General features: G+C 47.3%; 1 protein-coding gene across 1 annotated transcript; it reads right to left on the reverse strand.

Moving 5' to 3' along the window:
- Positions 1-44: 44 nt before the first annotated feature.
- Positions 45-27,935, reverse strand: LOC144109632 (uncharacterized). The gene is made up of 16 exons (XM_077642451.1): positions 27,852-27,935; positions 26,510-26,580; positions 25,942-26,060; positions 22,637-22,711; positions 21,618-21,841; positions 19,160-19,220; positions 15,088-15,217; positions 14,433-14,476; positions 12,258-12,511; positions 11,533-11,702; positions 9,201-9,444; positions 7,659-7,718; positions 6,166-6,263; positions 3,729-3,820; positions 1,930-2,030; positions 45-252 (listed from the first exon to the last, which is right to left on the reverse strand). The coding sequence occupies exons 1-16, from the start codon at positions 27,923-27,925 to the stop codon at positions 45-47; spliced, it is 2,025 nt and encodes a 674-aa protein (XP_077498577.1). The 5' UTR covers positions 27,926-27,935.
- Between the last annotated feature and the right edge of the window lie 23 nt (positions 27,936-27,958).

Consider the following 27,958-nt stretch of genomic DNA (forward strand, 5'->3'; position numbering starts at 1 on the left):
ACAACGCTATTTCTCAATTAAATTTAGTGCATCCCGGACAGCTTTCACTGAAAAAGTGACCACGGCGCAGGTTGCGAAAGAAGGCAGTGGGGATGCTTGCCCATGTTGATCACGAGGGAAGGGTTGAAGACGGTCCCCATGTGCGGTCCGCTCAGTGACAAGAAGGTGTGCATGCAGCCGAGCAGAGGCTGCAGCTGGGCCTTGGTCAGGGCCGCCCGGATGATGACGTTGCCCAGCGAGAAACCGATGAAGCTGGACGGCCGAAGGGACAAAGAGGTGTCAGCATGGCAGGGGCGATTATCAATGTTCTTTATCCGTTAAGACATGATCGAGACATGGGTTACCGGGCAGCAGTGGTACGTTGCTGCGTCTCCTAAACGCCGAAATTTGAAGACATCTTTTCGAAACCTTGAACCCTAGCTTCACAACTGGCAGCATTAAACAGCGCTCGTCCTGTGTTTTTCTTCTGGTCCTCTGTCCTTTGCGCGCTGTTTTTTTTTCCATTATGAACCTATACCAACTCGTCCAACTGATTGATATATAATTAAACAGCTATGACCAAAAGTGATCCGGCCCCGATTCAACGTCTTTTTGCAAAGTTTTGGCATCGGCGAGCATGGTCAAGTCATCGAGTGAGACTTGTGCATTTGGAAAGAGCCATCCGTGACTACTACATATTCCCCAAGACTAATAAAAAGATCAATAAAAAAAGAGCCCGGTTCTGAAACTGCGGCGTGCCGTCACAAAAAAAAAAACTGGACGACGCTTAAGCTCCGCCTTAAGAGTGAAACGCCATAGCACCCGCTCTTTATACCATCCGCATGACGGCATCGCTCCGCACTTCTCCCAGAGGCCCCCGTGCGCTATGGAAACTTTCAATTCCGCTTCCTCAAGGACGAACGATGACGTCACACTCAAAGCGCTCCTGGTGGCCTCCGCGAGGGAAGAGGAAAGCTTCCGTTCTCCCAAGCTGCGCAAAGCCTCCTCCGCTGATGCTCCTGGGATTTTTCGCGCACTAACGACGGGACGGCGCCGCAGCAGCCTTATACTCTGGCGACGCCGACGACGCCGGTTCTACCGCCGCACGAGCAACTTAACGCCGTCGCGTTAAAACGTTACTTTCCTCTACAAGAGGCTGAAGAGCATAGCTTCGTTCACCCGCTTCAGCGCAACGATACCTTTGATTCTTAATGCTCAGGTGCTTATTTAACGGCGGTGATTTATTGATTGATTAATTGATTGATTGATTGATTGATTGATTGATTGATTGATTGATTGATTGATTGATTGATTGATTGATTGATTGATTGATTGATTGATTGAACTAGTTGTCGACGGATGCCGCCGGTGCAGTACATTCCCTCTTCACGAATCGACATTCCCAGCTGAAGTACACGGCGTAATTTACCTTGCAATAGGTCTCCGGTATACAGTCAGTATAGCTTGGCTCGTGCATGCGAACTTATAGTATACGGGCTAGTCCTCGGTCTGCAATGCAGCCATACTCGTTCATGCATGCATTCTTCCCGCCTGTGGATACTCTAGATCGAATGAGACTGCCAATAGCAGTAGGCTGCGAACTAGACTGTCTAGTGTCCCTTCGAGCAAGCAGTCAGGGCTCGCTGCATCGTGTGCAGCTGCTTCTTTCATCGCAATGCGTCCAGAGAATTACTTCAAACCATCGAACTTATGATGCAGCACTCTAAAAGCAATTATCCCTTGTGCGCCCGATCGAGGTGTTCGTAACTCCTATCCCAAAATAAACAGCTTTCCAAAACCCAAATTTCATTGTAGGAGATGAAACTGCGGTCCCAGGAATCGCACTGTTCTCTGCCGGTTAGGGAAAATATTGCGATGTTGGACATCTGGTAACCTCATGCATTTAGGGCTTAAGGACCAAGTGCCGTGAATCAGCGTCTCGAGGCTCACCTGATCCTGGCAGGTTTCCTTTCGTGCTTCTTGATGTGGTCCACAATCTCGGTCGCCAGTCGCTCACCGAGGGTGTCGAAGTCCAGGAAAGTGTCTTCTTTCTGGTGTAATGTGAAATATCAGTAGAAAGCAGCACTGTTAAGCTCTTTCGAGTAGCGAAAAAAATCGCAGGACCGTTATCACAGTGTAACGCAAGTTTCAGCGACAGGTGTTTAGGTATTTATATTTGACCACATGCGGAGGTGGAGGAGACGAGAGCGATTTCGTAATCTATTTCAATCGTAATCTGATTTCGTAATCTAATTTCGCAAGTGTACTGTTACACAGTACACTTTTTAGTTTTCCACACATGCTATACTTAGGTACAACTTAGAACGAAACGGCTTTTCTCCGTCAAAGGACCCGTTTCCAGCCAATGGCATCGGCCGATTCTCGTGAGCCTGCTAGCGACCGCCGCGGTGGCTCAGTGGTTATATAGTGCTCGGCTACTGCCCCGAAAGACGCGGGTTCGATCTCGGGCAATGGCGGCAGAATTCTAGAGGCCCGTGTACTGTGCGATGTCAGCGCACGTTAAAGAACCCCAGGTGGCCCAAATTTCCGGAGCCCTCCACTACGGCGTCCCCATAGCCTGAGTCGCTTTGGGACGTTTAACCCCATAAACCTAAACCTGAGCCTGCTAACGCGACAATACAGGGGTGACCGATGGAATGGGACAGTCCCCTCCTTCCACAGTAGAGCATAGTACCTTTGATAATACCACAGTAGAGGATAGTACTCCTTGCACTGTCCTGCGATTCTCATTAGCAGGCTCATGAGAATGGGCCGGCGCCATTGGCTGGAATTCGGGTGGCCGTGCTAATGGACCGTGCTACATCCCTCCGTTCTCGTCACACTCTCCCTCCTGCTTCCATGCTAACCTCTCCTCGGATGGTACCCGTTGCAGCTACCCTCCGGCATACCTCATTCCTCGCGCACGCCACACCTCCTCCTTTCATGGTAACCATCCTCCTCCTCTTTCCAGGGTAATTACCCTCCGGATGGTTACCGTGGCAATCTATCTCCGGTTGCGGCGTCTTACGCACTCACCATGCCCTTAATTCTCCTCCAACGGTAAACACCTTCTGCAAGGTTCCTGTGATAAACGTCTTCCGGTAACGCCTTCCGACGCTCTCACCATACCCTCCCCTCCTCCTTTTTTGAGGGTAACTACTCTCTGGGTGGATCCCCATTGTTTCACGAAGGCTAATGACATACAAGAAATTACCGCCGAAACACAGCAAGTTTTCTGTGTTCCCGGGCGAACCGAATTGCACGTTTGTTTTCTCACCTGCCCCTGTGAGCACTGCTTTCATGCCAAAAAACGGGGAAAAATTGAAATTGGTTTTTTGAGGAAAGGAAAGGGCGCAGTAATTGTCTCACATAGCTAGGTGGATACCCGAACCGCGCCGTAAGGGAAGGGATAACGGAGGAACTGAGAGAAGAAGAGGTGCCGTAGTGGAGGGCTCCGGAATAACTTCGATCACCTGCGGATCTTTAACGTACACCGACATCGCACTGCACACGGGCGCCTTTTTTCCCGCTTCGCCCCAATCGAAACGCGGCCGCCGCAGTCAGGTTCTTGGGAACTTGGACTCAGTAGACGAGCGCCCTAACCACTGAGCCACTGCGGCGAGTGCAAAAAAACGGTAAAGGCAAAGATTCCGCCTCTCCCTGAATTGTGACAGCGCGGAGCGAGTTTATGAGTCTGCGTGCGACAACTATCGGGAATGGCGGAGCTCACGTGACCTTGGCCTCCTCACCTCGTTCGCCTGGGACATGAGGAAGCGAACGTTGGAGCACGGCAGGGTGAGTTCCAGGAAGACGCGGAGCAGACGCAGGTCAGTCGAACAGCCTGCGCGTCACAGAAACGGCAGGGATCGAAGCACAGTTTTGAAACATACAATGTTTTCAGCTCTAATTCCCTGCAATCGCAGTCGGGCGTCGTCTCGCAATCGTGGCAAACTTCACGCTCGCACCAAGGTTGAAGCTGGCGCCCAATAAGATTCGAGTTGTCATGGGTTTGATCATAAAAGGTTAGTATAGGTTATAGGTTTGGTATAGAAGGTTAGTGTCACTGGTAGTATAGTTTTATAGTGGAGAGGATTGCGATAGCTTCCCATCCACGCTGCCGTTGCGGGCGGTAGCGGGTTTACCCGACTCTTCACCAGTCGGCCATCAGGGCTGGATGCCCCCACACAGCCTTCGTAACAGGAATTTTTTTATATTTGTTCCAAGATTCGTAGCGCACTCATCCCTTCGCCTTCGTACATCTCATCTCGTCTGGACCACGCACACAAGGTTGGAATTTCTCCACTCAGAATGAAAACATGCAGCAACTCCTTTATTCCTCAAACATCCAAGGACTGGAACCACCTTCCCGGACCAATTGCCAGCGTTGTAGACATTACTCATTTTAGAACCGCATTAGCCACCATTGTATATGTCGATCATTAATTTGTCTGCTTCGTGATATCTTTTCTGTATTGTATCTCATTCAACCACTCCCCTCTGTAATGTACCAGGCCTTGAGAGTAAAATAAATAAATAAATTCGTACACATGATTTTATTAAACAATGATTAGGCGGCCAAATTCACTACAGATAACAATTCATAGATCGCCCTACTAGCTGCAAACTAGGTCGATGCACTGAATAGAGGTGACGGAGCTTAAGAGTCGACTACAGAGAAACAAAGGGGACAGGCACAATCGCCATCATCATGAATAGTCATTCTTCACGCATGGTATGAATGTTGTGTGTGTTAACGGGCTAGGCGGCAGTATAGCGCAGGGCTGCACGACAGAAGGTGCTCAAGAGGTAGTGAAGCTTCGGTCGGTATAATAAAATGGTCCCTTCCTAAATCAATTCCATTTGCGAATCTTCCGCCCTTCACCAGTGGCAAAAGTGACATCACGCCCTAGGCGTCAGCCAATAACATAAAGCGATCGCGGAGCATGACGTCACTTCCGCCACTGGTGAAGGGCGGAAAATTTTATAATAGCATGGATATGGTCGGTGAACCATTGTAATTATACCCCCTTGATTTCACTGCAGGGAAGATGGGGGGAGGATATGGAGGGATCATCTCGGTCAATTAGCAGCTTTCTACCGAACAGGTACCACTCTCAGAAGTGGCCTCTTTAACAGTGACGCAACACGTTCCACATACCCCGACCGAATATTAGACACTTTTATCATACCGTAGACGTACTAGCGTAGATGTATACCGGTTTACCGTACGCCGACTGCGCATGCGCAGTGACACGGGTGGGGCCAGGCAGGGCAACAGCGCATGCGCAGCCGGCGTCCACTAAATCTGCATACGCTACGCTAGGACTCCTCCTCCGCTACACTGTAAACAGAGAGGTATTAAAAGGGAGTAAGCTGTTCTCTAGCACACACCCTTTCGTAAAAGGGTGTGCGCTAGAGGACACTTTGCTCCCTTTTTAGTCCAATATAGGTGTATTTCTGTTTAGAGTGTATGCTGAAATGAGTCTGTTCTAAGCCTCAAAAACCGCAGACGTAAGCCACTGCGTCCTGCATTGGCAATGCCCGTCATAGCACCACGAAACGGAGAATCAAGCCTTTTTCTGCCCACTTAGCCTGCACTTCTCCGATTATTAGCTTCTGTAACTATCTTAGCTTAAGGCTGGTTAAGTAGAGTCACTCCTGACTGCGCCGCGTAGCGGAGGCTATATCATGCGCGTTGCACTGCCGCAGCAGCCTAAGCTAGAAGGTATGGGGAGTCTCGTTATCGACGAGGTAGCGTTAAAGGCCCCGTTGCTCAGAAAATCCGCCGTCATCGTTGTGAGCGATTAATGGGGTGGCGTAGGGTGGTCCAGGAAGCAAATCCCGGAGAAACAACCTAGGTGGCCAATCTAGGTCGCGTCACCTTGGAGCACCACTGGGAGCACCTGCCATCGCAAGGCAGTGGCGCATCGCTTAACCGCTGCACCACTGCGCCAGGCAGGGTATGAGGACTCCCAGGGATCTATGAATATAGAGAATGACCTTCCGCACATATGGGAATCAACGCATTACGCTATCGCGCCGGACCCTTAAGGAGGAGCTTAAGTGTACGTCCCTTCCAGTTTTTTTTTTTTTACCGAACATTTCAGCTTCAGTTAGGAGCGACGGAAACAAAGTGTGAATGAACCAGAGCTCGTAAACCTGTCAAGTGCATGACCATATACGCACCATACATTCCGTGCACCAACACGATCAGGTGAAGGCCGTCCGACCTGGGTGTCTTCGCTCGGGGAAAAGTCAATGCAAGCAGCTCCGAAACGTCTGGTCTGCGTGGATGTACAAGCGGGAAGTCCCGGAGGCGTTATCGTCTTAACATCACCAAGGATGCTTGCACACAGCGCAGAAAAGAAAACTAATGAATTATCTGAACGGTAAGCCGATCAGAGAAAACGCTCACAAGAAACATCAACTCGTTTTTCGTGTCTGCGTTGCGTTCTCGCTATGTCACCATTCTTTGCCTACACACCGCACTTGAGGTGTCGTACCCGAGGTTAGAATAGTAGGGTAAGGCGCCGATATTATGCTACTTTAGCGCCGATCATTGGGTTAAACGCGCCATCCTATGCAATTCACGTCGGACATGCTGCAGTTCCAATTCTTCCACAACTGAGACTGGCTGTGCATAAAGCCATGAAGAGTTTTAACGTGTATGCTGAGGCAACATGTTGTGTACTGCTTAGGCTTAGAGCGTAAGCAGTACACAACAGTTTTCACTTTCTAGTTTCTAATGCCGACTGACATTTAGGCTTGGAGCCTAAGCAGTACACAACAGTTTTTCCTCTCTCGTTTCTAATGCCGACTGACATTTAGGCTTAGAGCCTAAGCAGTGCACAACAGTTTTCTCTCTCTCGTTTCTAATGCCGACTGACATTTAGGCTTAGAGCCTAAGCAGCTGGTACACAATATGCTGCCTCAGCACACATGTTAACACCCTTCGTGGCTTTATGAAGCGACCTACCCTTATCGCTTTTATTCCTGACTGAGGTCTCAAACATCGTCGCCAGTGACGGATACAGAAGACAGCACATTAGGAGGGTATGCATCGTGCTATAACCAAGTACTGAATTTCGAGGACATTAACAATCCTAGGTGAATTGAGCAGGAACATTCCATGCATACACAGGTTTGCGCACTGGTCTAGAGCCAATGTCGTTTTCTCCTAAGTGCGTTAGTGACACTTGCCAGCAGCTGCTGGGCTTGAACATTATCTCACTATACCATTTGTTTTGATTCAGGTGCAGGTAACTCGAGGAGCTGGAGTCTTGAGCATAGGTGTCTCTACTGCGGTAACCCATTTGTCATGAGAATACAGAATTCTGGCCCTGACGGAAGCATTCATCCTCTCTTTCAGTTAGTGTAATTGCCAACAAGCCCCGGGCAAAATTCCCTGAAATCTATTTAAGGCTCTCACGCTGAAAAAATCTACGTTTTTCTCGGCTGATTCCAATGGAGTTTTCTAATGCCCGTAACTAAATGAGACCAAGTGTCATCAGACGGCTGTACCTGATTGAAAAAGTGAGCGCATTATTTCAGAAAGTGTATTACGTCAATCTAAACCAGAAAAGGTCAACAGAAAAGGAAGGAATAGCCTTCCCGTGCTTCAACATTTATTAAGGAAACGCCGATTTCCTTCAGTTATCTCCGCACAAAGTTTCACTTACGTGCGCCATGAAACGGGTATCTTGAGGGATTCCCACAGCCCTTGTCTCAGGTGGCTGAACCTGCAGCGCAATATACGTCATGCTCGCTGGAGACAACCCCCCCCCCCCCCCCCCAAAAAAAAAAAAATGTTTGGAGACTTGCCGCATCACCACTAAGGCGCAATAAGGGAGTAATTACTCACTGGCATCCACTCAAGCGCACTCATACGGCTACAAAGGAAAACTATACGGCTTTCTCAGAAACCTCGTGGATAAAGAAAAATTCGTCCTGGTCCCGGGTTCGAACCCGGGACCACCGCTTAACCGGAGCAGTCGCTCTATCAACTGACTAACCAGGACGGCAAGCTTATGGTAGGGCGAGAGCAAATTGATCAATAACTCGAAGTTATCAATAACTCAATGACCACTAAGGCGATAATGAGCACAGGTCCCACAGAGCTGCACACAGCTTTCAGAGACCAAATAATGTACGGCACCGGATAAATTCTGACCATCTGGGGTTCTTTAACGTACTCTGACATCGCACAGCGTATGCGCGTTTTTTTTTCGCTTCCATCGAAATGGGGCCCGCCACGGTCTGGATTGAATCCCGGCACCATGGGCTCGATAACCGCTAAATAATTTATCATCGAATTTTTCTTCCATCCTGTTTCGGCCTCAACAGCTGAACGATGACCGTGCCGTCAAAGTGTGGTTATATGTCACGTGCATGAGGCACAGAAAAACTTCGATATAATCGCTGCTTCATAGTCTTAATTCACTACTGTGCTGAACCCAGCCTTCCTCAACAGCCGGAATGACAACGAATGTAGAAGCAGCGATTATATTACAGTTTTTCATGCCTCACGTGACCTATAACCACGCTTTGACGTCTCAGTCATCGTTCGGCTGTTTAAACCGAAACAGCACGAGAAAGAAATTTGATTAAAAATCATTTAGTGGACGTAGAAGAATACCACGCGGTAATTTATGTATAATAATGCCTTACTCATCATTCCAAAGAAGAAAGCACGCACTCAAGAGTTAGGTGTATATACTCATTTCATAATGCTATACTGCGACTGTACGCACTGTAATGTTAAACTACATTGCCGGAATATTATAGTGGCCGATTTTGTTGCAATACGTCCCCGCATTCCGACTGTGCAAGGTGATAGAACAGTTCAGACATGCAGCAGGCATGAAAGTGACAATGTATAAACCATTTCAAAAGCAAAAAATTGTTACAATTGCCTACGGGCATTCAAGAAAGTATTGTTAATCAGAACACAACCTTCAAATTGGTAAATGGAAGGTTAAAATTACCTTCATCTAACTATAGTTGCGATAAAACACAGCGCTGAGCTTATTTTTAATATAAAAATTTTAATCTACATAGGTGCCTGGTTTCTCTTATTTCAATTTCAACATTTTTGATTTTGATATTTATTCGAATCGCAGTCACAATCTGTCCCGGAGAGGCAACTCCATCGTCAGAATTGTTCGAATCTCAGGGTGGCAAAGTCTAGATGGCAAGAGGCCGGAAAGGAGGCGGGACATTACCTTTCCGTGTCGTATATCTTGTAGCAGCCCCAGCTGGCGTTGTGGTAGAGCTCGGACAGCGCCTGAGGCAGCGAAACGGCAGACGCTTTCCGGAAGCGGAGGTTGGTGGCCCGAAGCTGTCGGCGGCAGTTGCACACCTCACTCTCCTGGTGGGCGCTGAGCGCCAGCAGCTCCATGCTGCCCTCCCTCAGGGAGCGCACCGACGCCAGCTCGGCCACGTGATCATGGAGGCCACTGCCGCCATCTGTGGGCGGAACGTGGCACTAATGGGCTCCAACGCAGACCGATGGTGCAGAGAAGGCTTTTACGCAAAGCTTTGGCAAAAATAAAACGTGTTGCACGATTGCTTCTGGACCATGAAAAGAAGCTCGTTGGAGATCGCCAGCGTTGGATATGTCTAAAAGGTGAGATAAACACTCTTCTTCAGTGTTCCTGAAGGAAGAATATGCATGGGTGCTGCAAGACCTCCACTGAGAGGAGTGGAATTAGCCGGGCCAGTTGGTTCACGATACATAAATAACAGCGCGGCAGACGGGACAATAACGAAGAGCAGTGCTCGTGTTTGTGTCTCTAACTTATTGTGTCGTCTGTCGCGCTGTTTTTTATGTGTCTCCACTGCGAGGCTTAGAACCAAACGTGTGGTCTGTATTCCTGGCAGATTTTGCGAACGCAGACAAACGAAGATAACGGCAGGACCAAGCACTGGCACATATGGCAAAACGCTTGTCTAAAACACATTCTCGGCGTGTTCAGTGCTGAACACGCGATATCTAGAGATAGCATTTGGTTAAAAATGGTCTGAATGTAAGCATGTGAACTCGCAAGATTTTATCGTCATTGTTCGCCTTCCTGGTCACAGCGGCCTTGTGAGCTGCGGAATACACAGTTCGGTCGTTCTAGACATGTATTTTGCACTCTGTACCATAGTGCCTCAGGGCTAGTCTGTAATCATGTAAGGCCATGGCAAGTCATGGATTCGTGTTCCTAGTCCTGAAGCATGTTGTAAGCATTGTTTTATAGTCTCGTGTCGCTGACTTGTGCGGTATGACTGTGCAGCAAACAATTCCGAGAAACTCGCATGTTCCTGAGAGCGTCAGGCGGCTGGCAAAGACAATTGACCGTACCTACGCGACTAACGCCTGCAAGAAAGTGCATGCACTTCGTGCCTAGTTTTGTTATCGCTCCCATGACAGCGTAGCGTGGAACGTTGTTGTAATTACCGCCGTTGCAACAATGTGCCCCCATTGCATTCGGCCTCATCGGTGCCTCTTTTTTATGTTACGTTATTCGGTTGGCTACTTGTACCAATGGCATATACTCTACGCTTCCGTGCGAATAAGCACCTTTTGCAATAACATATAAAGAACGCCAACGGTACCTTCTATCACAAGCAACGACACAACTGTGAATTTATTTAAGTTATTTTCATGAATTATTGCAGAGGCAACGGAAGGAAGCCTCCACACGATTGCTAACCCTTTGAAAAATTAAAAGGAAGCAATAAAAATGCAGGCAGTGAATGCTGATGTTTTTGCATACAGAAAGATTATGCGGAACAATGCAACCTCTATAGGATGTCTCGGAATGAGCATATGACCGACAAGCACGCTTTGTAGAGAACATGTTTGTTGAAAGTGTGGTTTTGCCGCACCATCAGTGTGCCAGCAGCGAAGCATGCTTTACAGAAGATAGGCCTGCAAAGAACTTATTTCGGGAAGTCAACGCATAGCTTGTGTAAGAGCATAAGGAGCTCGTCGGGCCATTCGAAGGTATCGCTATCTCATGCCGCACATGATTTGCACAACCACTGATAAGGCCACATAAGATGACGTCATTTCTGACAAGTGATTTGTGGTCATGACAAGAGTGTGATGTCATGACTCGTCATGACAGCGAGGTGACGTGCACACCAGTTGACGTCGCCAAACCGGAACTGGCGACTGGAACTGACGTCACTCAACCGGAAGTGTTACAACAACGCCTCGACGGACTCCTTGTGCTATAGTAACCCAGGCTGGGAATGTCCAGGCGTCCACTAATTTTTTATCTCAATTGTTCCAGATAATTGTCAAAGGACAAGACGTTACTTTTTTTGGCACCGTACGATGACGCCACTGGGACAAGGTTCACAGAGAAGATGCCCGCTTTGTTGTTTTATTTCGAGAAAGTCAATGCGGCAAAGTTATACTACACGTGACTACTTGAGAACATTGCTAAGTGCGGCGACACAGGCTTCTTCAGTGCGTCTACTTCCTCAACAATATGCCCACAAATGCGCCATGCTGAGAAGCGCACCGGACTGAGATTCAAAAGAGCGTCGGAAGCAGCTTGCCTTTGTCCGCTGGTGCAGGTGAGCTCAACGGGCGGTAGCGCTCCTCGAAGATTACGGGTGTGTTCTTATGGTTTCCGTCCAGCGGCCTGCACTCGATCTCGAGCCTCGGGAACCTCTTGAAGTAGTTCGAGTCACGTACCTTGCGCACCAGCTGCCTGTACATGTCTTCGCTGCGGGAGACCGTAGTATAGGATGACATTAAAGACCATCGCACCGACTATCATGACAAAATAGCCTTATGGCATATACAGAGCGATGAAACTCGCATTACTCACGATTTCGGCAGTTTCACGACAGTGTGATCTTATGTATATCGGTGTCTATGTATATCTTATTAAATCGGTGTCTATCTACTAATGTTATGCTAATACTAATCTTATACAAATTCTTTCAACTGTCAGAAGACATCAGTGACTGTTTTTCCATCTATAGAAATTACATTTCGTAGAAAAACACAGCGTAACTACCAAAACCTTTTTCAGTCTAAATTGCAGCATGCAACTACAATAAAATTATGATTTGTTGCTGCGCTAGTATTTCGCGATGTCATTGTTAGTTTAGTTAATCAAAATATTTGTGTCGTTTTAATGATGCTGTGTATAATTACGGTGAACGTCAATCCACGTATGACCTCCAGTGGTAGAACGCGCTAAAAGCTTCTCCCCGTGCCAAAACATAAACCTAGGCCACTTTGAATTGCATTACAAAGAGGCAGCCCTCCTCACCCGAGCACGGTGTCGTAGTAGACGTCGCCAGCGCCCTTGCTGAGGATGAGGTAGCCTTCGCAGAGCCTGGCAATGCGCGCCCGCTGCAGTGACTGATAGAGCACGAGGCGCAACTCCTGGTGTCCCACCACGGCCTCCAGGTACTGCTCCCACAGCTTGACCAGGACGATGTTCAGCTCCTTGGCCTCTACGTCCTGAAAACGCACCGCCTCCGGCCCGTCCTGCGTGCTGTAGCGGCTGACTCGGGAGCTGGCCTGCGCACGCCACGATGTCCGCCAGGCTTTCAGGATAACCTGCAGCTACTCTCCACTGCAGTAACAGTTTTGAAGCGAAAAGCTTCACTACGCCAGCTTTTAGAGACGTCAGCGGGGCCGAAAGTTTGACCTTGAATGTAGCTGGAAGTCAAACCATAAGCATAACTGGTGGTAGTCAGGTTCGACACCAAGATGGTCCATAAGGTCAAAGGTCAAATTCGAGATAGTTGGTGTAATAGCCTCGGGTGTCGCTGCTGTAGCTGACGTCAAATAAAAGGGGAGGAGGAAGAATTCGATGATTATATAAGCGCGTGTGTGCGCGCTCACTGCCAGACGCCTGGGGCGATGGAGGAAGGTGAGAATCCTGCCGTAGCCCCACGCCAAAAAGCCATGGTCGCGAAGTTTATGTCGCTTAGAAGAAAGCAAGATGTTTAACAAATAAAAAATGCCTACTACTGTGTTTGTTTCAGTATGGCTATCTATGGAGACCACCAGTCGCTCGACCACAAACGTAGCCAGGGAGATGGAGCTTTTCGCTTTCGACCAGGGCTAACCGGAGCTAAACCACGAGCAATTTTTTCTTTACTTGATTGGTTGTATCGAGACATATTGGCATAAATGCAAACTGGCACAGTCCTGTCTTGTATATGTTGTCCTCGCTTTCTCGCAGCAGTTTGAACTTTCGAAATACATCTCTTGACAGTGGTCTTGTGAACAACCGCTTATGAATACAAAGTAAGGGAGAGGTCCCGTCCTTACTCTTGGATCACCATGTCGGCTCTTGGGGAGTTTTTGATCATACAAGTCGCGAAACTCTCAAAGACCCCATGTACTGAAAACCCGCTGGTCCGGTTGGGCCAAAACTCGGACGTTAGTTCATGGTCGACCCGCCGCGGTGGCGCAGTTGTTAGGGCGCTCGACTACTAATCCGGAGTTCCCGGGTTCGAACCCGACCGTGGCGGCTGCGTTTTTATGGAGGAAAAACGCTGAAGCGTCCGTGTGCTGTGCGATGTCAGTGCACGTTAAAGATCCCGAGGTGGTCGAAATTATTACGGAGCCCTCCACTTCGGCACCTCTTTCTTCTTTCCCTCCCTCCTTTATCCCTTCCCTTACGGCGCTGTTCAGGTGTCCAACGATATATGAGACAGATACTGCGCCAATTCCTTCCCCAAAAACCAATTGTTATTATTAGTTGATGGTCGCAACGCCTGTAGGCGGTAAAATAGACTGTTTACAAGGCTATTGATAACGGCGATAGCGGCTGGTAACAAAATTGGTTAAGGCTACGGTGTCATTAAAATTCAGAGTAATAGTTCGACAGATAACTGAAATATAAAACCAGCAATAGGTTGTAGTGTTTCTGAAGCTAACAAGGACGATTGGTGACATGTTTTATTTCTCGTTCCCAGATAGCGACGCCATCTGCTTAATTCCGCAAAGTGACCACTTCGAAGAGGCAGGCTTAATAGCAGTTCGCCAGCTGGTGATAAAGGAGTTGCGGTTCAGAGTGTCGGGCAACCATTGCAAGTCCTCCATTGTAGAGGTGGTCAGCCTCTCCTCCTGAGAGGCCTAAATGGAGTGAAGGATTGGGTGGACAGAAGGGATTGCCTGGAGATGCGCGGCCACTCCTGCTGATTCCGCTAGGATGAAGAGAGTACCTCAACAACAAGAACAAACAGGGTAGTCAGCAAAGGAATAATTGTACGCAGTCATAAAACGACATTTGGCAGGTGTCAGTTCTAAGCTCGCCAAACACAGGACTCTCACGAATATTAACTCGGGCCCTCACTCGTAAAAAAATTCCTGGCCATGTGCCTGCCTCCGAGGCACAGATTACTGCAAGCCAAAAAAGCAATACAAAATAACAAGGCACCTACCAGCTTGTTAACACGCACAAACGCACGGAATAATTCACACTCACCCTTTCCGAACCAGCGTCATTTCCGATGTCCGTTTCTCGGCCTTCTGAAATGGTGTAGAGTTCGAACTCAAGAACTTATACTGCTCATAGGGCGGGGAGCATGACAATAACGTATTTGATATCGCTTTTAAGATCTCGGGGTGCAATACGCAGTCATTTTTTTTATTCACCGCCTAAGGCGTTCACATAATGCAGTTGTAAACTAGTTACAAAAGCCTCGAGGTGGAGTTCTATATAAGAAGTCGGAGATTAGTTTGCCGCGTGACAGCTCTTGCCAGTCGCTGAAGCTTTTCAAACTAGGTACTGAAGCAAATAGCTGCCATACCTTTTGCTCCTATCCAAACAACAGGTGTTAGTATGCCAGACATGCAGCCTTGTTCGCAGCAATATTGGTTTCAGCTGACAAGAATGTTCGTGCATATCACAGGCGTTTGACAAACTTACGCCTTTGTAATCGACTCACTGTATAAGGCAATCGGCCGGCTATCCCTGTGCACGTAATTTCTTACAATGTGCATTGCCAATGCCGCTTACGTTTAGCTGACAGAGCCGTAAATGTGTTCTGGTCGACAGCCCTTGCATTCATAACTCTTTCAAGTTTGCTTAGCTATCGTGCGTTCCCCCAACGTGACCAGCAAGGTTGAGGCGCACTCACCGCGGCCGACCACGAGAGGGCGCTGGTGCTGCTCGAGTATCTCGCGCAGGTGGCTGGCCGTCTGCGTCAGTAGAGAGTTGAGCTCCTGCTGCACGGCCTTGTCGATGGGCGCCGGGTAGCAGCACGAGCTCTGCGTCGCGCAAGCAAACGTAAGCTGCAATTATGGAGCATTTGAATGCGTATTTTACACCCGGAGACACAAAATAGTTCCACGCTTAGAATGTTGGACAAAAAGCCCAACTATGCAAAGCAGCTCTTTTCCTTCGCGCGAAGGGTGCTTTCCCTAAAATGAAAGTAGTTCCACGGTTAGAGTATTGGACAAGATGCTCAACTATGTAAAGCAGCTCTTTTCCTTCACGCGAAGGGTGCTTTCTCTAAAATGAAAGTAGTTCCACGTTAGAGTATTGGACAAGATGCTCAACTATGCAAAGCAGCTCTTTTCCTTCACGCGAAGGGTGCTTTCCCTAAAATGAAAGTAGTTCCACGGTTAGAGTATTGGACAAGATGCTCAACTATGTAAAGCAGCTCTTTTCCTTCGCGCGAAGGGTGCTTTCTCTAAAATGAAAGTAGTTCCACGGTTAGAGTATTGGACAAGATGCTCAACTATGCAAAGCAGCTCTTTTCCTTCACGCGAAGGGTGCTTTCCCTAAAATGAAAGTAGTTCCACGGTTAGAGTATTGGACAAGATGCTCAACTATGTAAAGCAGCTCTTTTCCTTCGCGCGAAGGGTGCTTCTCTCTAAAATGAAAGTAGTTCCACGGTTAGAGTATTGGACAAGATGCTCAACTATGCAAAGCAGCTCTTTTCCTTCACGCGAAGGGTGCTTTCTCTAAAATGAAAGTAGTTCCACGGTTAGAGATTGGACAAGATGCTCAACTATGCAAAGCAGCTCTTTTCCTTCACGCGAAGGGTGCTTTCCCTAAAATGAAAGTAGTTCCACGGTTAGAGTATTGGACAAGATGCTCAACTATGTAAAGCAGCTCTTTTCCTTCGCGCGAAGGGTGCTTTCCCTAAAATGAAAGTAGTTCCACGGTTAGAGTATTGGACAAGATGCTCAACTATGCAAAGCAGCTCTTTTCCTTCACGCGAAGGGTGCGTTCTCTAAAATGAAAGTAGTTCCACGGTTAGAGTATTGGACAAGATGCTCAACTATGCAAAGCAGCTCTTTTCCTTCACGCGAAGGGTGCTTTCCCTAAAATGAAAGTAGTTCCACGGTTAGAGTATTGGACAAGATGCTCAACTATGTAAAGCAGCTCTTTTCCTTCGCGCGAAGGGTGCTTTCCCTAAAATGAAAGTAGTTCCACGGTTAGAGTATTGTACAAGATGCTCAACTATGCAAAGCAGCTCTTTTCCTTCACGCGAAGGGTGCTTTCCCTAAAATGAAAGTAGTTCCACGGTTAGAGTATTGGACAAGATGCTCAACTATGCCAAGCTGCTCTTTTCCTTCGCGCGAAGGGTGCTTTCCCTAAAATGAAAGTAGTTCCACGGTTAGAGTATTGTACAAGATGCTCAACTATGCAAAGCAGCTTTTTTCCTTCACACGAAGGGTGCTTTCTCTAAAATGAAAGTGGTTCCATGGTTAGGGTATTGGACAAGACGCTCAACTATGCAAAGCAGCTCTTTTCCTTTACGCGAAGGGTGCTTTCCCTAAAATGAAAGTAGTTCCACGGTTAGAGTATTGGACAAGATGCTCAACTATGCAAAGCAGCTATTTTCCTTCACGCGAAGGGTGCTTTCTCTAAAATGAAAGTAGTTCCGCGGTTAGAGTATTGGACAAGATGCTCAACTATGCAAAGCAGCTCTTTTCCTTCACGCGAAGGGTGCTTTCCCTAAAATGAAAGTAGTTCCACGGTTAGAGTATTGGACAAGATGCTCAACTATGCAAAGCAGCTCTTTTCCTTCGCGCGAAGGGTGCTTTCCCTGGAATGACACCTTCAATGCAGGATCACCCTCCCTCTTGCCTTGACTGAAGCTAATCTCAGGATTCGGGAATACTCCGAAAAATGGAGGAAGGAAAGCTCAGGAGAGGACCTCGCTACCTGAGCTGCACCCAAAAAGTGTGCCAGAAGTCACGCGCTTTCGCCAGGACTACTGGGAGTCTTTGGCCGACGGCGCAGCCAATAGCAACGCTGGGCGCAGCGGCGTCGTCTGCTACATTGTCTACTGCGCATGCGCAAGCGCGCCGAGACGGCGGCCAAGTGGGGGGGAAGCGGCTTCACAAAATGTGGCGTAACCCACTTGTCCTGAGTTATTTCCTTCCTCTGTGCTCCGAAAGCGCTTCTGCTCTTGACAGATAGTGCCATCTACAGTTGAAAAAGCTTGGATGGCGGTTAACCCTTTTTACCATGTGCGAAAAGGAGCCGCCGCGTATCGCCACAGGTAGCCTGCTAGGCAATCTACCACTTGCTTGGATGGTGGTTAACCCTTTCCACCATGTGCGAACAGGGGCAGCCGCGTATCGCCACAGGTAGCCTGCTAGGCAATCTACCACGCACTCCCGTGATCAAGGTCGTAAATTTCATGACTGTCCATCGTAACCCCATCTTCCAACGGCGGGGCCCCTTCTAACATTCCGAGAATTCCACATCATGCAGCGGAAAGGAAATAACTCTACGAAGATGAGGGTACGTACAATTAGGGTGCATGTCACATTCACAGCGCTAGTATGTCGGTTAATGTGTGTTACCTTCTCTGTCGTCTTCGTCGTCTTAAATGTTTTATGTTCAGTGTGCATCAACACGCCCGCGTGAATACTCTCCTGCTACGCGGCTGTCAAATGTGTGCACGACGCTATAGCGAAGCGCCGGGCCCTGCTTCGCCTCAGTATAACTGAACAACGCGAGCGCGATCTGCAGTCGCCGCCAACTGGCTGCGTCTAACAACACTAGTTACTGCTCGGCGCTAGGGGAGGATCGCGGCTCTGTCGTCGCGCGACCAAACGTGAGCCTGGGTTCCCCCATATGCTGAAGCCAGAAATGAAGGCGAAACTTTAGTCGGATAAACTCTAAGAACGCAGCGGCTTTTCCTCTTCAAAGGACACCCTTCCAGCCACTGGCGTCGGCCAATTCGCATGACCCTGCTAGTGTGACAATGCAGGGAGCGGCGGCACAATAGAGGGAGGGGTCTATCCCCGACTCCCTGCTTTGTGACACTAGTAGGGACATGAAAATTGGCCGACGCCATTGACTGGAAGGGGGACCTTTGACGGGAAAAAGCCGCTGCGTTCTTGAGTTGTATTCGACTATAGTTTGGCCGTATTATGGCTACGTTTAAATTTTTTTTTTCACATATAGCAACGAATTCTTTGTGTCGCCGATAAGTTGGCACCTCGAAAATCAATCAATAATTTGCGAATAAAAATGAAGTACAGCAACTCGCTTAATAGTAAGATTTCCTACCATGCAATTCTGTAAGTGGCAATGGGTGGTGGTAGTGGGCAGATGAAAGCGTTCACTAAGAGTTAAAAAATGGCCGCGACTAGCAAGCTCATCATCGAAATCGCGGGAAGCTTGAGCTAAAGTCCTTGTTCTTGTGTCTTCTACTAAATTTCTTTGCAGTGAAGAAAGGAAAAGGATGCGGAAACAAAAGACACTCGTTCTGCCAACCAGTCGCATCGTAAGTAACCCCTCTACGCCTCTAATGGAAGCTTTGTTATAATGATATTCAACTTCATATTTTTGCCGCGTTCTGCATGCAGCCAAATTCAACAATGATTGGTTACATGAATCGAGCTGCTGCAGAATATTATGGCCCTGCTAAAAAAAAGCCATGAGTGCCCTTCAACCCTGTTATCGGGAAGTAAATTCCGATTCCATGGCGTGTCAGGTGTTCGGTCGTCTACACTGCCTTGTCTACACAGCATTTTGCTCTCGCATGATTTGTATTTTCTTGGCCTATTTTCTTATTCATTGCAAATGCCGTTTTCTTGTCTTGCTCTGTCTTGCAAGCACGTCTCAAGAAATGCGCTTACAGTGTACCAGTATGTCTGTCAAAACGACGTACAAGTAAAACCATAAACGTTCAAGAACTTAAACAATAAATAAATTGTAAAAAGTTCGCAGTCGAGTATTACCTGGCCATCGCATATACAGAGTTGGCCCATCAGATGGCTTACTGAGGTGTTCCTCATGCTCCTGGGAATAGAACGTCAGCGAGGTTACCTAACGAAGAATAGGTAGAATAAGCACAGAAGTCAGCCCAAACTATCGCACAACAGAACGCATGGAGGCTGCAAAAGCGTTACATGTCGTTCGGAGCGGGTACTGTCAGGAGAGGAGGACATGAGAATAAGATACATCAGATAAAACACGGTTCCCTTCACGCGCCTACGCACCTGAGCCCATGTTAACCGATGGTAAATGACAAACTACCCAAAGGCGGACCATAGCTCTATGAACATATATGTTACAAAACTTTCCATATACTCCATGAATAAAAAAATGGCGGTCTGAGGGGGCCAAATTTCGGAGTAATTTCGGAGTTAGCTGTGCAATCTTTGATAAATGCATAACCGTCTGGCAAAAAGAAAATCCGCGACAGAGAGGGCAACAAAAATTCACAGATATAACACTCCGAGAGATGTAAAAAAGAAAAAAAATTGACGGTCGATTTGCGTAGTTAGGCCAAATGCGAAGTAGTTGCGCTAGCAGTGCGGTTTTTCTTTCTGTTCCGGTGATCAGATCCATTGTTCACGGATGGCAATTGTTCGGATAGCGATAATGAGCTAATGTTCATGTATGTGAAATCAGTCATCCTGTACATTCTTAGATCCCTGGGAGTCTTCTACCACTCCTGGTGCAGTGGTGCAGCGGTTAAGCGATGCGCCACTGTCCTTCTATGGCAGGTGCTGCCATCGGTGGGACGTGGGTTGGGTTGCGACCCAGGTTGCTTTTCCCGAGCTACCTCTCACGATCAGGGGAGCAGCCTGCCACAGAACAGGCTTCAGACAAACAAACAGACAAACGCACAATGGCTATAAATGCGGGGAATGGCCACTATAAGAGCTAGCGCATGAAAAAAAGAAAGAGCTCTTCATAAGATAATGGCGACCGATGGCCTGTTCTTATTGGCCGCTTCTAGGTGGCTTCGCCATCCATAAGCCCCCGCAAAGTAGCTCCTCGGATTCATCTTCTTTTTTTTCTCTGCGAAAAGCCGTTTTAGGTCGAAATTATTCCGGAGGTGACTACTGCGGCACCTCTTTCTTCCTTTCTTCTTGCACTCCTTACATTAACCCTTCCCGTACGGCGTGGTTCAGGTGTCCACCGAGATAAGTGTGACAGCTACTGCATCATTTCCTTCCCTCAAAATCCAATTTTCATTTTTCATTTTTCACCCGAGCGATGACTCAGTAGTTAAGGCGCTCGTCTACTGATCCGGAGTACCCGGGTTCGAACCCGATCGCGGCGGCCGCGTTTCGATGGAGGCGAAACGCTAAGGCGCCCGTGTGCTGTGCGATGTCAGTGTACGTTAAAGATCCCCAGGTGGTCGAAATTATTCCGTAGCCCTCCACTACGGCACCTCTTTCTTCCTTCTTCTTTCATTCCCTCCTTTATCCCTTCCCTTTCGGCGCAGTTCAGGTGTCCGCCGATATGTGAGACAGATACTGCGCCATTTCCTTTCCCCAAAAACCAATTTAATAATAATAATAATTGGTTTGGTTTTTGGGGCGCCATTTCCTTTCCCTCAAAAACCAATTATTATTATTATTGGTTTTTGGGGAAAGGAAATGGCGCAGTATCTGTCTCATATATCGTTGGACACCTGAACCGCGCCGTAAGGGAAGGGATAAGGGAGGGCTTGAAAGACGAAAGGAAGAAAGGGGTGCCGTAGTGGAGGGCTCCGGAATAATTTCGACCACCTGGGGATCTTTAACGTGCACTGACATCGCACAGCACACGGGCGCCTTAGCGTTTTTCCTCCATAAAAACGCAGCCGCCGCGGTCGGGTTCGAACCCGGGAACTCCGGATCAGTATAGTCGAGCGCCCTAACCACTGAGCCGCCGCGGCGGGTCAAAAACCAATTTCCAGTTTCCAATTTCCCGTGTGCTGTGCAATGTCAGTGCACGTTAAAGATCCCCAGGTGGTCTAAGCTATTCCAAAGCACTCCACTACGGCACCTCTTTCCACTTTCACTGCCTCCTTGATCCCTTCCCTAAAGGCGCGGTTCAGGTGTCGGCCGAGATGTGAGACAGATACTGCTACATTTCCTCTCCCCAAAAGCCAAATTAATTTAATAATTAGGAGCTGGGAATTAAGTCCAGCGACAGCCGCTGCTGCCTGCTGTTCCGCGGGTCCTACCCCGTATTTTACCCATCGACCCAATATTGCAACAGAATGGTTCCATCCTGGTCCTATGTAGGGCCGGCCTTTGCCAATACGGTTTCAATGTTGGGCCAATTACCTGTGCTGCTGGGGCGATTTTCCTTGCTAACCTCTATTTTACAAAGGGTCGGGGAAATTAGCAATGGCAATGCTTTCTGCGGTACCTTATATCTGGAAAAGAGGTCGGAAAGGAGGCGGCGTCCACATACCTGTTGCTAGGAATGCATATTGTGATAAGGGAAGCGTGCACGGTCATGGTGAGCACGCCCAGGTTGTTCGCTTCGAATACCAGAGGGTAGTAGTGGTGAAGGCCGCGGACGGGGTCAAAGGTCAGCGTCAGCACGCGCGTCGTCACGGCCGTGAAGGGCGGAGGCGGCTTCGACACCGAAGACCGGCCGTCACTGCGCCGGAACATGGCAACAACGGCACGAGCCTTTCGCAGGAATATATGGAAGTACGTGTTTTCTGTATGGACTCTATAGAGAATCCATATGTCTTCTATATGATTTTCATGTTGCCGCGAATCTTTGTAGTGTTTTTGTTTGTTCATTCTTCAAAGCTACTGTCACGCCGCTTTATCGCAATTGTTTGCGATGCAGGACACGACCAGATGTATCTCGATTGATCGCATCCAGGCGGAGCCGATTCTACATTGCTCCAGAATGTTCTAGTAACTTTGCACGCTTTATCTTGAAAGTTGGCTATCAGCTTTAAATCGAGCACGACCGAGAGCGGCGGGCAATGTGTTCGACGACCGCCGAGCACGCTTGTTGCTGCGCCGCCGCCGCCGAGTGATTCATTCCATTGTGGGCTGAAGTCAGCCCAAATAAAGGGTTTTGTTTAGACACCATTTTTACTGTCTTTCTGCTCTCCGGATTGCAGCCACCACTTCGTTACAATATTTTGTTAATGTCGTCATATAGAGTTTAAGTTCTCATACGCGCTTTCTATATAGTCCAAATTGTCTTCACATGTTCGGTACCGACTCCATATAATTCATATGGAATGATATGAAATTATGGGACTCATTATACGGAAACTTTCAGTAGGGCTATAGAGTTAAGATAATTAGGTTTTGTGTATCTCTTCGATCAGATGTGCTTTCTCTGGACACGGGTTCAGCTGGCGGAGATTGTCCCTCATCACGCTGCGGTCTCAGTTCTTTCACTTTGCCTCGGCATCACAGGCGCACAAGTTGCAATAAAAAAAATAATAATAGAAAGGCCACTTGCTCGTCTTCCGTCTTAGAGCACCAGATTTCCAGGCGAAGTTTATAGATGGCGTCCATGAGCCGCACCCGAACCTGCGACATGAGTGTTATGGTGAACGTTAGGTGGGCGGATGAGATTATGAACTTCGCGAGGACACCGTAGCCGCAGCTGGCAAATGACAGGGTTAATTGGAGAGACCCTGGAAATGCCTTTGCCCTGCAGTGGGCGTAGTCAGGCTCATGATGATGAAGATGATGATGATGAAGCTATCTACTTCTGAACTCCATTTAAAAAAAAGAGTGAGCTAGAGGACAGCATACTCCGTGTTTACTTCTTTCTAGCTCTATTTAGGCCTCAGGCTTCCCTTTCTGTGCTTTCTGTATTTTCTGTTATTAACTCTTCGGTTTGCCATTTTTCTTCGCCGCACGCTGCTTTTGTGTACTTTCTTCCACTGCAGTACGTGCGTATGTGTTACAGACACCATGTTTGCTTAGTCTTAGCAGTACGGCACATAAAGTATTTAAAAGAGGATACGCCTTAAAACGCCCGATACTGCCCACCCTTACAGAAATGGTCTATAGACAGTCTATACACTTCTTATAGGCTCTATTGCCTTCCTATAGATATTTGTCCATTCACAGTCTATAGACTCTCTATAGGCAAAAGTCTAATAGAAATGTATGGCCATAAATCTATAGATCGTCTATAGATGTCTACAGGATTTGTATTGCCTATGGACTGTTCTCTAGGATTTGTCTATAGAGAGTATATAGACTTTATAGACAGAAGTCTATGGACGGTCTAAATTTTAAGGGCAGTTTTTCTGGTCCCGTCTCTGCTTTTCTTTCAACCTTCACTGTGCAGGCAACACTGTGTCATGAGAGGTACACTCTAAATACAAACAACAAGCCTATTTGAGTGTAAAAACGGAGTAAATTGTCCTCTAGGGAACTCCTTTTTAGGGGCAGGGCGTGCTGCCCAAGTCCCGGGAGTAGATTTCCATCTCTAAAAATACGGAATGCTGACGATTGGCAACGGAAAGGAGATTCCTTCTTGAAAACATGCGAAATTCTAGCAGTTACGAAGATTTTAACCGACGTTTAGACCCCCTCTATTTGGTAACCTAAAGAGCACTGGGGCCGCATTCAAAATCCCCCTTCCATTGCTAACTGCAACAAGTTTTTACTCTGCTTTGCGGCGGGAATATGCTTCCACTGCAAGGGGTATACAAGCACCCCACATATTTGGTGATAGAAATCTACCCTGAGACTTGGACAGCGCATTTTGCCCCTTAAAGTGAGTGCACTATAGGACATCTTACTCCATTTTTACTCCCGTGTATGCTTACTTGTGTTTAGAGTGCATGGTACTAAGCCAGGACTACGAATTAAACATCAAGCTCCTCTTTCTCCACCTGAGATTTCCCGGCTGACTTATCATAACACGTCATGCAAATGCGACTCTGCACTGAAATAAAGCTTGTTGGGATAATTGGTTCATTCAACACGCGAAAGGAAACAAGGACGGTGAAGATATACTTTAGACACACACAACGCATGTGCCGCTTAACACAAAAACTATGCTTTAATCTATACATATGCCTGCTTTTTGGATGTGATATTGCTCATAGTAGTGGTTGGCTATTGATTTAGGATAAACATTGAAAGTTGGATTTTTGAGGAAATCTTCGCCGCGGTGGCTCAGTGGTTAGAGCGCTCGGCTACTGAACCGGAGTTCCCGGGTTCGAACCCAACCGCGGCGGATGTGTTTTTATGGAGGCGAAACGCTAAGGCGCCCGTGTGCTGTGCGATGGTAGTGCACGTTAAAGATCCCCAGGTGGTCGAAATTATTCCGGAGCCCTCCACTACGGCACCTCTCTTCCTTTCTTCTTTCACTCCGTCCTTTATCCTTTCCCTTACGGCGCGGTTCAGGTGTCCAACGATATATAAGACAGATACTGCGCCATTTCCTTTCCCCAAAACAAGTATTATTATTATTATTATTATTATTATTATTATTATTATTATTATTATTATTATTATTATTATTATTATTATTATTATTATATACGAGTTCCAAGGAACTACCGGTGTTGAGACTGAGTTCTGGAACCGCAGTGCTCCTTGAAGCTCGACGATTTATCTGATAACGGCGAACAGCCCGTCGTGCGGCATAGAATAGTACATGGGTTCAATATTCTCGGATAACCCTTAGAAAAGTTTATTTGGACAGTCCACAGACTGTCCATAGGCTTCTGTCTATAGAGTCCATAGACTCTCTATAGACAAACCCTAGAGTACAGTCCACAGGCAATACAAATCCTATAGACAGTCTGTAGACAATCTATAGAATTCTGGCCATACACTGTTGTCTATAGACAAAAATAAATATCTATAGGAAGACAACAGACTCTAAGAAGTCTATAAACTGTCTATAGACCATTTTTATAAGAGAAAGGCTGTCGTGAAAATCGACAGTCCCGTCTCCTACAACTCAACGGCTTCCTTACAGCTTCGAACAAGGCACGGGTCGTCCCCCACTAAACGAGCTTTTGAAGGAAGTATTCAAACGACCGCTGCCAACTGCTCTTGTCTGATACGATGAGTCAAAAGGAGCAACCAATTTTGAGCGTTTCTCCTATGAAGGAAACCTCAGACCTCTCGGTAACTCCGTCTTTTAACGCCTTGCTCAACTGTGACAATTTTAAATCCTATAGAAGCTTCGCTGTTGTTCGTTTTTCGTTTAGACCGCGCTCCACGGACATGAAGATCTATGCCACAGCTTCTAGCGTTTTGCTTTGGGACAGACATTGCGCGGCTGGATTATAAAACCTCCTTCTTTGTTTGACTAGATGACAGTAAGGTTATTTACCTTCGGACAATTGACAACCTCCTTGACAGGGAACTTCAAAATGGTCGTGACACTTACATCATTATTGCCACCCACCTCATTGGGTAATACTATACTCAAAAAGCAGGCATATGCATAGGTGCAAGCATAGTTACTGTGTTGAGTGACATCTGCACTTGTGTGTGTTAAGCGCTTCTTCGCCCTCCTCGCCCCCTTAGCGCTGCAGTTACTTCGCAACCTTACTCATTTTACCGCTTCCATTATGAACGAGCCAAAGACGTGCGAGATTTTTAAAAGGTAATTGGGAGACTGCTCCACACGAAAATATCGTTCAGTCACAAATTACGTGGTAATCAGTTCACATGCCTGCCCACAGGTGGCGCAACAATTCGTAAACATTCAAACTGTATGACAGTAAGAGTTTTTGCCCGCTAGTATCATAGGAGAAAAGAAACAGTGAGGAGGTGCTTACGTCGTCCTTGAGGAAAAGGTGCACCTCGAAACGGACAGCCTCGTTCAGGTCGGTCTGGATATAGTCGCAGGTCCGGGTGACGAAGAACGTACTGGTCACATACGTGCCGTTAAGCCTCTCTGCGAAAACGTGGTGGCCGCTGTGGGGCTTGTACGTACGATGTTCATATCCAGCATTCTTGGAGAAAAGTTTTGAATCTTGTAACATTGTAAGCTAATTTTATGGAAATATTGCCACCAGTCAACTGAGGCTTCAGACGGGCAGATTTTTCTAACACAAAGGCTCTAATGCTGACGCGTTGAAATGAGTAAGAACGGTTGAGCTCTTTTTGTTCCTGTTAAGTGCCATCGGCTGCTATATATTGATTAGCGTTCCAAGGTAGTCCTTACATTGAGGAACAATATATTTGGCATTGTTCTCAAGCGTCACGAAGTTCATGTTAATGGGGCTGACGGCTGATTTGTAGGACCTCTGAATAAAACGTGCGCGACACGCGGCCGCTTGCACTCAAAGTTCTGAGTGCTGTACACCACACATTTCAAGGTACTACAGTTGAGGATGCACTTACTTGTCGGACCTAGGAGCACTTGGGAGTAATACCTGGAATCGCCTTGCATCGATACACGAACCTGGTAGAGGCTAAAGATATGTGAAACAAAAGATTGTTTACTAGAGACACCGCTCTGAAAGGGCAAAAAAATGCCGACACCGTCTGGAAGACGAAGTAACGGGCGTTAGCTGTTCGGTAGCGCAATCTATCGTCCATGCGATGTATTACCACGTGATTGGGCTACTTTTCCATACCTCACGGCGAGCGGGCACCTACCTGCCAAGTGCTGACGTCATGGCCGCAGTGTTAAGCCTAACTAGATCTAAATATTAACCCACCCAATTAGGGGGTATTAGCGTCTAACATGTTCTACTCATCGAACCCGTTATAAATATACCAATAATTAGATGATGATGTCATTGGCTATTTAATTATAAGCAATAAATTTAAGCCTAACCATAACTAAATACTAACTTCATTAGTTAGTATTGCTGTCTAACGTGTTGTACTCATCTAGAGGATTCCAGATATCCAATTCGTTTATGATGAGCTCATTAATTGCTGAGTAATAAGCGATTGAACATAGTCCCATGACTAGTTAATTATGAGGTCACAAAGTCAGTGACCTCACCAATCAATCACCAATTCGATATGCTAATGACGTCACTAATCAATCACCAATTGAGTTGCTATATCGGTTTACTATGGGGGCCGCCATCTTGAATTCCTCGGAGTGAAAATTTCACACCGAACTGAAGTGGTAACAGACCACAAGAAACGTGATGAATAAGAACCAATGCTCTTAAAATACTCCTCTGTCGTACGATAAGATACATCCTGGCTTGGCTACCTGGTCCACAGAAATAACCGCCGCGGTGGATCAGTCCATGGCTATGGTGCTCGGCTTCTGAACAGAAAGACACGGGTTCTATCCTGGCCACGGGGGTCGCATTTCGATGGAGATAAAATGCTAGAGGCCCGTGTTCTGTGTGATGTCAGTGCACAGTAAAGAACCCCATATGGTCGAAATTATCCGGAGAACTCTACGGCGTTCCTCATAGACGCTCTGGGACGTTAAACTCCATAAAAACCAAAACCAAACCGAAATAACAAATATAGCCCAGAACAAAGGTGCTTAGAAAGGCAGGTATAAATGCCACTGTTAGCCGAACTTCAAAATGAATGCTGCAGTTCAGCCCATTGTTTGAGGCCTAGTGCTTTTGTGTCTTTGTTACGCGCTGTTTTTAAACCTCATTAATACCTAATTAAGTACTCTTAAATATCACTATACGATCGGTTCCCGCATGTCAAGGAAATAAATGAGATGTTCTAAAAGCAAAAAAAGAAACAGTAGGCGCACCCTTGGGAGTCGAGGTAGAAGTTGTAGAACGTGTACATGTCCACGACAAAGTCGACCACCACTTCGTGCTTCATGGTGCTGTTTTTCCTGTTGAAAGAAATGGCAAC

Source organism: Amblyomma americanum, chromosome 11 (genome assembly GCF_052857255.1).
Source record: "Amblyomma americanum isolate KBUSLIRL-KWMA chromosome 11, ASM5285725v1, whole genome shotgun sequence".
In the NCBI taxonomy this organism is placed as follows: Eukaryota; Metazoa; Arthropoda; class Arachnida; order Ixodida; family Ixodidae; genus Amblyomma; species Amblyomma americanum.

Coding starts and splice junctions, on each gene's coding strand:
- LOC144109632 (XM_077642451.1), bottom strand. CDS start 27,925: ATGAAGCACGAAGTGGTGGTCGACTTTGTCGTGGACATGTACACGTTC. Junction 26,061..26,509: donor AGTGCTCCTAGGTCCGACAA/GTAAGTGCATCC, acceptor ACGTTTTCGCAG/AGAGGCTTAACGGCACGTAT. Junction 253..1,929: donor AGGAAACCTGCCAGGATCAG/GTGAGCCTCGAG, acceptor TCGGCCGTCCAG/CTTCATCGGTTTCTCGCTGG.